The 10,125-nt window shown below is 42.6% G+C and overlaps 1 protein-coding gene across 1 annotated transcript; it reads right to left on the bottom strand.

Annotated features, from left to right (window-relative positions):
- Positions 1-736: 736 nt before the first annotated feature.
- RRAD (RRAD, Ras related glycolysis inhibitor and calcium channel regulator) lies at positions 737-4,728 on the bottom strand. Its single transcript, XM_057396610.1, has 5 exons — positions 4,700-4,728; positions 4,243-4,609; positions 4,057-4,130; positions 3,320-3,524; positions 737-2,364 (listed from the first exon to the last, which is right to left on the bottom strand). The coding sequence occupies exons 2-5, from the start codon at positions 4,595-4,597 to the stop codon at positions 2,087-2,089; spliced, it is 912 nt and encodes a 303-aa protein (XP_057252593.1). The 5' UTR covers positions 4,598-4,609; positions 4,700-4,728; the 3' UTR covers positions 737-2,086.
- Positions 4,729-10,125: the final 5,397 nt, after the last annotated feature.

Raw genomic sequence — 10,125 nt, 5'->3', positions numbered from 1 at the left:
CTGAAAGCATCCAAAACACAGAGGCTTTGCAGATATACAGGAAGCACCGTGCAGTTTTAGCAGTAACTTTAGCATGTGCATGAATAGGTATGTGCCAAATTTATGCAGATGAATTCGAACATCTTTGCTGTAGAATTTTCAGGAATGGAGCAATTGCTTTGTGTTGACAGTTAAAAGCTTCCATGGAAATAGATACCTGGTGCCATGTTCTGGCACTGGTTAGACATTCCAGTGATAAATGTTTGCCAGGAAGCAAGGCTAGCAAAAAAAAAAAAAAAAAGCCAAATCCAATTCAAATTTATTATCAGGTAAATGTGAGTTTTGGCAGCAGGACAGAATTATTCACTTTAGACTTCACTCGGGACACACAGTGAACCCCTCTCTTCAAAAGAAATGTGACCCATTACTAGCAACATAGGGTAAACTGTGCATCTAACGAGTTAGGTCCACCAGTTGCACATCAGGAGACACTAATTCTACCATGTATTACCCATGTAAATCTGATGCCATTTTTCCCAGTATTTGCTGTTTCCCGATTTCCCAGTACTAACTGCCCAAGCATTGGGTTAACCCAGCGGAGAGGTGATTGTTGGAGCTTGGGGGAACAATATATAAGGTGTAACAGCTGATGCAATGAGCCTGCTGTATGGAAAAGGTCAGCCCCTATAAAATCATGGGCAAACTCTCTGAAGAACTGGGCTCAGGCATGGACAGTAGAAAGAGACAAGAAAGCACGTTTTATGTTTTTTGAGAAGTAAGTTTATGTATTAAAGAGAATGCATTCTATGAAAAGGCATTTATAAAGCAAATACAACGAGTCCAACTTTTTCACTGAGACATGATTGCTTTTCAACTTCATGAATAGCAAGTAGGGAAAAATCATGGACACACATTAATTATAATACAGTAAAATGAACATGAAAACTTTAACAACACTGAAGGCCACCATACACCACAACTACAACTGTAGCCTACAATTGTTTCAAGCAGCCTTGCCAGTCTGCTTTTAATTTTTTGAAGCCACAAGAGGGTTATCTACAGACTTGAGAGTAGGTAAGTATACTGCTCCCAGAAAAGGAAAAATCCCCAAAATGTAACCCAAATCCCCACATTTGGTTATTGGCTATAATACAATACCATCAAGTCAGGAGAAGACTTAAAACAGAGAACATTACAGGCTTTTTTATCAATATAGACACCAGACATCTAACTAACTCAAGGCATTATACACAGTCCTGTTCCGGCCAGAGCTGAGAACCAGACTGAAGGCACCCCTTCCCCCTATGAGCTGTTAAAGTAGAGTATTCATAAAAGCAGGGTTTACATCTGAAAGAAGCTATCCATTAAAGAAAAGGACACAGGATATTCCAAATTCATCTTGTTCCAGAACTTTCACATGTAAATCTGTGCATAATGTTTTGTACGGTGAAAAAAGTCAGTATAAAAATACTGCTGTCTTTTATCCATACTGTGAGAAAAGCACAATTTATAACAGGAAATAATACTTTATTATAAAATTTACATGTAAACAAGTAACAAATTAATTGAAGAATGGTTAATGTAAGTGCAAATTAACTTCATAAAACGGTATCTGTTCTGTATTTAAATATATATAATTTGTTTTGTCACATTCTAATGTGGTTCTACTCCACCATCCCCAAGTTTCAGTTTAAAAAGATTTATCATTGCTTGCTTTATACTAAAAAGAGCGTACGAGCCTGCGTACAAGTTTAAGTTTTGCTCTGCAAACAAGACACATCTATGGTGATACTTATCATCCTTTCTTAACATCTGATATCCACAGGACAAGAAGATATATAACATATATACACAGTGAAAACGTGGGCATGTCAAGCCACTTAAATTTAGTTCATTTGCTTGCACAAATTGAAACTTAAACCATTTATCAATGAAGCAGACACTGTACTGTAACTTCCAGACTTGCTTGCACACCTTAAGGCATTAACGAGAGTCTCAATTGGTAAGTCATTCTTGTTATCACCATGAGGATCATCTGTACAGTTCTTGTAACTGTCAATTGCTTGTTCATCACCCACATGCAACAAGCTGGTCTTTCTGAAAGCTCCTAAAGCACAGACAAGTCATGGCAAGACTTTGATTTTGCTTTGAAAGCCATCTTCTTGTTGTTCTTTGCCACAATTCTCCCCAGGAATCGTCTTGCCTTTTTGCCTATGCTTTCTCTTCTTTTTGTGTTGGCCATTCTCCGAGCGTTGTCTTCTTTGCTGTCTTTGCGAAGTCTAATCTGCCGAACAATACCTTCAAACAGGTCCTTGACATTATGATGAAGAGCAGCTGAGGTCTCAATGAATTTGCAGTCAAACACAACGGCACAGGCCCGTCCCTCTGAATGGAAAGAAAAATAGAGATGAGTAGAGATGGAGATTTTGCCTTTATATATACTGGCAGAATAAAAAACAAAACAAAATTTGACTTTAAAGAAAGTGCCTTCAATGCCACAGAAGCGCTTTACTACATTGTAGGAAAGTCCAAATTTGCACTCATGATTTTGCCCCCTTACTCTTCTCAGGTTTGCTGTGGTAGGGTCAGGAATCTCGTTTGACCAATGGCACTGAATATAAGGCAATACTAGTCTTCTAGGCAGAACATCCCAGTATTGTTTAAGAGCTAAAGCTGATATAGGATTGGTACTTAGATGCACACTTACAGTTTGACAGCAAGACTGCGAGGTACAGAAAGAAATGGGCTTTACTTCTACTGGAAGTCACTGAGCTACTACGAACCTCTGCCTTGCTGTAATAACTGAGTTTTCCACACTAGCTACAAATGAAGCAGTTGAAGTCCACCAGTCAAGTCATTGAACATACCACTAGACATTAGGAAGTTGTACACCACTGGATTTGACTAGAACTGCATTCAAAACACAAGATGCTCAATGTTCCAGATGTAAGCATGTAACTCTGGAACATCGCAGTAACCCATGTCCAACTTGTGGTAAGTCGTGGCAAAGTTGTAAGCTTGAGCAAAATACTTCTGTTGCAGCTAGGACAGGTTAACCATGCACTGCCACCAGCCTGAAAAAAGTGACCATCTGATGAACTTCAGTCAGTCCCCTGTGTGCAGGCATTTAACACAGGGAACACGGCAAAAACAGATCACCACACTCGCCACTGTTTTCTGTGGGACTGAGTCTCCCTGCATGAGCCAGCTGGCTTGATTTTTCCAGCATGCCTCAACTTATTTTTCTACATTAAAACCAGACCATTTCTATTAGCCATGATCCTCCACAGCCCTTGCTACTACTGTAGCCACAGCTGTGTAAGTGAATGGTGTCACTTACCGTCAACTGAGACTTCCCGGGATCTGACCAGGTCGCTTTTATTGCCCACAAGAATAATAGGAATGTCTTCCGTTTGCCTTGCTCTTCTTAGCTGGATTCTTAGCTCAGAAGCCTTTTCAAAGCTAACTTTGTCTGTCACTGAATATACAATAATATAAGCATCTCCCATCTTCATACAGTGGTTCTGAAGCCACTGGCTGTCATCCTAAAACAAAAGGCAAGAAACAGATTTATTGCACTGAAAGTCTATTCAACACTGTTTAAATTATTGTAAGCACCTTAAAGGTATTTTTCTTAGCTCTATCATAAAGAGTTAGTGAAAGTAAGCCAACCTCCCAGTTTAAAAGAAAAAGATTTAAGATATATTACAAAAACAAAATTCTTTTGTTTCTAGAAATTCTGTCAGGTCTGCACTGCTCACATTGCAAATCCCTAATTTTACAGTAGCTCCCCTGGCTGCTCATGTAAGCTGCTGCTTATTCCAAGCATTAAGGGATTCACACTCCAACGCTCTTCAGATTTTTAAGTTGTGTGCGTAGCTAAAGAAATTAGTTGCAGGAGCAAACAAAGGCAGCACGAATTCTAATTGTTAATGTCATATTTTTTCATGTCAGTTATCTTCTTTAATGTTAGTTATCCAACTGGAGAACTAGACAGACATAGCTGTGCTATTTCTGCTTTTCGGAAGACTGAACTACTGACAAGCCATGACAAAGAGATACCAAATCTGTAATTACCTGCTCCCATATATCGAAAACCACGAGAGACGCCTCTTCTCCATCAACTATAATCGATCTGTCGTACGTATTTCCTACGGGAAAGACAAGTACACAAAAAGCAGTTACTCTCCTGCGTCCCCGCCGGGGTGGCCGTAGGGAGATGCCCCGGGAGCTACGGGACCCCCGCTCCGCCCGCAGCCTCACCGGCCTCCTCCGCCTCCGCGCTGTCCTCCACGCCGCCGAAGATGCGCGCCAAGCTGGTCTTGCCGACGCCGTGCTCGCCGAGCAGGATCACTTTGTAGAGGCTGCTGTCGGAGTCGCTGCCAGAGGAGATGACCGAGTCGGAGGAGTCGGAAGCCCAGCTCTCCCGCTGCGCCTCGCCGGGGCTGTACGAAGTGCAGCGCACCAGCCCGGCGACTTCGTCCTCCGGCAGGGCGGCCTGCAGGTCCCGCTCGTCCACCGGCATGCTTCGCCGGTGCAGATGCTGATGCACGGAGAACGGCATGCTGCAGCGTCGCTTGTCCAGGTAGAGCAGCTTGTCGCCGCGGTTCAGAGTCATAGAGGTGCCGAGCTGAGGCCGGAGAGAAGAGAACTGTCAGCACCCGCCGCCCTGCGCCGCAGAGCCCCTCCGTACCGTGCCGTTCCGCGGAGCGGCGCTTACCTCAGGGCGCTCGGAGAAGAGGGAGCAGTGAGTGGCTTCTCCGCTCCTACCGCTCGTACTGGGGCTCTCTCACCGAGGGCTGCCTCTTCTCTGCCGCTGCCTGTATTTATAGCGCCGACAGACGGCTCGGCCCGCCCCTCCATGACGCGTCCCGCGGCACCCTGCCACCGCCAACGGGGGAAGCGGCGCACGCCCACGGCAGGGTGGCTCGGCTCAGGTGGATGCTGCTCGGTCGATCTCGGTTCGCCTCGGCTCGGCTCTGTTCCGTTATGTTCGGCCGAGGCCGACGGGGAGCCGCGGACCGATCTGCCGGTGGCAGCGAAAGGGTGGGCGGTGGGGCTGCCCCCCCGTGGGCCCGGAGGAGCCCATGGGGTAGGCTCGGAGCGCTTGTGGGGGAAGCACCGCCACATGGATCAGTCCCACGGCCCGCTCCTGCCGGCCCGGGGTCCCGCTTGCCTGATGGAAGGCAGTATTCCCGTGTATGCGGCTTGTTGCCACTAAACAGTCCTTTGTGAGAGAGCACCTGTTGGACTCAGGTTTCCGAGGCTTGTTAGGCTCTACGTTACTGACCAGGAGTTTATATGACCGCAATAATGTTAGGGAAAATACTGTCAAACCTGCAGTATTTGTTTCACTTGGTGCTTAACTTTACTCGGTGCTCAGAAGGGAGTTAGGAGAAAAGAAGCTGTGCTACGGCTTGCACTTAACAACCTTGCCAATGCCTTCACATGCAGTGCTAACTATTTAAGAGGTCAATATAAAACATATTATACACATAAAGGTCAAATTCTTCTCTTGATTTCACCTGAGCAGCAAAGTGAAACAGTGAAAGTCTTATCTCATAAGTGACACAGTCATCACCGTGTGATCGAGTGAAGAAAAGACTAACCAGATTACTATACTTGTATTCCGAATGGCTCACCCATGCATCGTGTATACAGTTTGTTGTTTACCTAGCAACGAAATGTGTGAGACATTTTTACAGCCAAAATAACTTTGGCTGCTGCTCCCAAAAGATTAGACCCTGATCAGTATGGGAAAATCCCTGTGACTCTGGGCAGGGACAGTTGCCATTGAATTCGTGACAGTTTAAGGATTTACAATTCAGCTGCAGAAACGGTGCTAAAGAAAGCAAGAGGTAGGAATGTGATGGAAATGGAGTTATAGATATAACACAGGATATAGGAATAAAGTAAGGAGAAGAAAAGAGAATGGGATTGGGCTATGGGTTTGCATAGCCAATGAAATACAGCGTATCAGCTCAGAAATGTCTTTTTTTTTCTTACAACATTAAACTTCTCAGGCTTCGTAACTGCAACAAAGATAACTATAAAAATGCTTTGAATGGACTGATCACAGGGAATGAATGGTTTTTTTTCCTATGAAATTGAGTGAGTGAATATTCTGTTGGTTTGGGGTTTTGTTCAGGAGCCAATTACAGTCTTCCAGTCCTGCTCTCCGGGTCCTTTTGACCCTTTTGCCCTGATAACTGCAGTTCGAAGTGTTAATGTGGCAGTTAAAGATCACCAAGTGCTTACAGCAAGTTCTTTCTGCCTGTCTCACAAAAGAGCAACCAAAATAGCCTTGTCAGTTTAAATAGAGTTTGGTGGTGAAATGAAGTGCGTGCTTCAGAACAGGATTATAAAGCTCTGGTTAGCAATTTAGATCATATTTAAATAAATTATGGTTAGCATTTGAAGTACAGCATGGTTACTTGGATAAACTGGAATTTGCCAAACCATCTTGATTAATCTGTATTTATATGCCATTAATTATGTAACTACCATGTAATGGAAGGAATGGTTTGTCTTCAGTTAACTTTTTAAAAATTCGAATGTTTCTGCTTAAAATTCTCAGCTGAAGATACTGTGAGTGGGTTTCTCGGTCTGTTGGACCAGTGTTTCTTGCGTGCCTTTACTGTGTGTCAGGGTTAAACTTTAGAAGTTGACACATGAAGTGGAGGTATCCTTATTTCTTTTCTGTCAGAAAGAAGGAAAATTGGCAAAGATCAGAACCAAAGATGCTGAGGGCCCCTTCTGTGCTGACTGGAACCAAACTAAAAATGGGAGTTTCCTGGTGGGACTTCAAGAAGCTATACTCCAGGCCTTTTGTTGGTGAGAATTATGAATATTTTAATGATGTACAGACCTCTTGCTAGCCAAAAAATAACAGGAAAGGTGTATGTAAAAGTGCTAAATAAAACCATTGAGAGAACAGTGTTTCAGCAGGAAAAGTGACTGAAAATAAAATAATACCTACTAGAAATCGTACAGAAAATCCAGGACTATGCGACAGGTATTTGTTTGGTGCCAGCAGCCAGGTACAACTAATGAATTAATGGTTATAGAACACCACCATGGTTACGAGATACCACTCACGATCTGGCACTGGGTTCTGCGAGTTGTCCTTTAATGCAAAGTGAGATGGCTTTGGATTAGGTCTCCAGGGCTTCAGTTGTTCAGAGGGGTGAGTACAAGCACATAGGAGTGCTGTGCCAAGGTAGTTAGGTCTGTTCCCATCTGCCACAGGATTTGTGCCTGGAACGATAGAGAGGCAGATCACAGGGGTCACGTAGCGGGTTCATCTCCTCTGATATTAATAGGTCCAGCTATTTTGTGAAGTTCGAAGGAATTAACAGATAATTCAGGTTAATCACTTGAGACACATAACCTGCTTCTTCACATAGCATGTAATTCTATTTGCTGTTAATTATTGCTATATATTCATGTATACATTACCTTGGCACCTGCTGATTTCAATGGGGTGCATATGAGACCACCTTGAAATGTTGATCTTTCCATTTCCTTGAAGGATTTTAAGACCATCTCCTTTCTCACCTGCCTTCCATTTCCACTTATATGTGGCTGTTCTTCTAACAGATGTATTAACTCTAATTAATTTCTATTTTTAAAAAGATTTTAATGCCTTGCTTTTCTACTCTTATTTTCTGTTGTCATAGCTTCTATGGTCTAGGGTTTGCTTTGATTCAATGAGTGCTTCAGACATGTCCTGTAGACTTGCTGGTTTTAGTAGGCCTAATATACCATTCCTTATATACCAAAATGGAAATGGGAAATTTTATATTTTGGTTGGATTTTACATGGAGCAAGACCTGGAGTCTCAGTGTGGAGGGTGAAAGTCCACTCCAGCCTGCATGGCAGACTGTAACTGCACCAAATCAGGGTTATAACAGTGGTTCTTCAGTCATGGTTGGTTCCTGGGCAGTTCAGGTGCCTGTCCCTGCAATGGCTGTGTCACAACCAGGAGTAGAGCTGTAGCCCAGGGGCTGCTGTCTAACTGCCTGGGCTTAAACCATGACACTAACCCAGATCCTTGCTGTGAGGAGGTATGGCTTAGCAAAAGTTACAAGCAAATTCTGCTGAGGTCAGGAGTCATATTTAGTCTGCAGGACCCCAGTCAAGGACATCCTAATCATCAGGGTATTCTGGGATCCTGGCAGAGCCACTGTAACTTCCCATTTGTGAATCAACCTAAAAACTTCCCTTTCGCTTGGCTGCCCAGCCAGCATCTGTGGTGTGTGTCTTGTGGTTGTCATGGAAGAATTTCATCTGAGACTTAGAAGGAAAGGAACACTGATATCCTGTATTGTGTGAAATTGAGCATGAAGCTCTCTAAAAAGGGATTACCTTTTCTCCCGCAGTTTGATTTCATCTCTATATGATTTTCACTTTTGTTCTTTCATATGCTTTCCACTTTCCTTTCTTTGTATTTTACTGTTGTACTATATCTGGTTTCTTTCTTTCGTCCTTTTCTTATGCTGTCTCTCTCTTTTTTCCCTTTCAGTTTTCCTCTAGCTTTTTAGAAGTGTTGGTGTTCACTTCTAGTGCACTCTTTTGCCCTGAGTACTTTTCATCATATGGAAATGGTAAATATGCAGTCCAATCCTGGTTTTCCAGTTATTTATTCCTGTGGTAATAAAGCTTGTGCTGGGAGTTTCTTTATGCTATATTATGTGCACAGTGGATTTCATGGTCTAAATGAAAAGCACAGCCATCGCAGGGGCTGCAGTGATAGCTAAGCATGTATAACCTAATACCTAACCTCCTCTCTTTTGAATTTTCAGATAAAAAAATCAGGATTTGGGGGATTGAATTAATTTTATGTAATTCTACCTTATCAGTGTTTGTTCAAGGTCAAATGTCATAAATAGCATTTATATTTTTTACATCAAAGCAATGCTATCACTGAATTCCAGTTTTTGCATTTGCTGCTGTCTTACACTGGAATTGGTTCGCATTTGATTAGGAATAATAGAAATATGTCGAACAACCCAAAGTCTGGGTTATCAGCAGTGAGATTTAAGAGAAGTTGTTTTTCTCAGTGGGGCTCCATGCTGGAAGTCGTGGATTTCTCCTGTACTTACTTTTCAACTAATCTGCACTGCCTCAAGTCTAATTAATCAGCCATTATGTGGATGAAGTTATTTCTATACAAACTGCAGAGATCTCCCCAAAGGTCTGTTCTTGCCAAGTTACATGAAGCATTACTCTTGCAGAGTCTGGCTACCTTCCAAGTACCTGGACTAAAACAGAAATAGCAGCATTTATTATTTTTTTAATTACAGAACTGACAGACTTGGGGCAGTGGGAGAGGAGACAGAGGCAGAGGAGTTGGAAACGTTTTGGGGTATTTTTTCTGACCTAACAAGATCAAACAAACAAACAAGCCAATTTTTTTCCTTATCCCAAAAAAAAAAAAAAAAATAGGATGTAGTACAAATGTCTTGTCAATTTGTCCTCACCATCACCCTTAAAATCACAGATTAGTGTGTGCTGAACAGATACGGAATAATTGGTTTGGTTTGTGGGTGTATATAAACACATATTAGACCTTTACATGTGTAGCCAGTGATATATTGCATTGTCTTGCAGTTAATATGTAGGGATGCAGAAGTAAGCTACAGATTGACCTGTAAGTGTAGCTGTAGCAAAGGCTGAATCAATTTCAGCCTTCACACTACCTACCACCTTTGTGGGAAAGCCTGATGAATGTCACATCCTCACTGAACCTGTGTTTGGACATTACCAAGGGAGGGCAGCACAGCCTCTTAGCCAAGGAGCCCTGCTTTTTCTTAGAATTACTCATGCATTTAATGACAGATCATATTTTGTTGGAGTAGTGGTAGCCATAAATTGGGGCTGCAACAGTAATATGCGAGAAATACGAGCTTTGTAGTCCATAGAAATTGACATAGCTTAGAAAACTCACATGGAGTGCTACTAGGGAAATGCAAGCAGAAACCAACTAAATCCATTATTATATCTACAAAGTTAATCACACGCTGCTTCCTCTCATGGCTGCTGTGCTTCCTCTGAGCTTCAGACCGCAAATTCTAAAGGGCACTGCTAGGCACTGCAGAAGAATGTAGCGCTGTTTGTGTTTTTCAGGTAGAAAGTGATAGAACA

Source organism: Pezoporus wallicus, unplaced genomic scaffold (assembly GCF_028554395.1).
Source record: "Pezoporus wallicus isolate ANWC-B61680 ecotype Strahan unplaced genomic scaffold, APGP_CSIRO_Pwel_v1 contig_3820, whole genome shotgun sequence".
Lineage (NCBI taxonomy): Eukaryota > Metazoa > Chordata > Aves > Psittaciformes > Psittacidae > Pezoporus > Pezoporus wallicus.
The sequence above is the reverse complement of the archived record's forward strand: the minus strand, read 5'-3'. Positions and strand labels throughout refer to the sequence as shown.

Excerpts from the sequence above, each read along its gene's own strand:
- RRAD (XM_057396610.1), bottom strand. The coding sequence starts at position 4,597 with ATGACTCTGAACCGCGGCGACAAGCTGCTCTACCTGGACAAGCGACGC. Across the intron at positions 3,525-4,056 it reads TTTTCGATATATGGGAGCAG|GATGACAGCCAGTGGCTTCA; the intron begins GTAATTACAGAT and ends CTTTTGTTTTAG. Across the intron at positions 2,365-3,319 it reads CCGGGAAGTCTCAGTTGACG|AGGGACGGGCCTGTGCCGTT; the intron begins GTAAGTGACACC and ends CTTTCCATTCAG.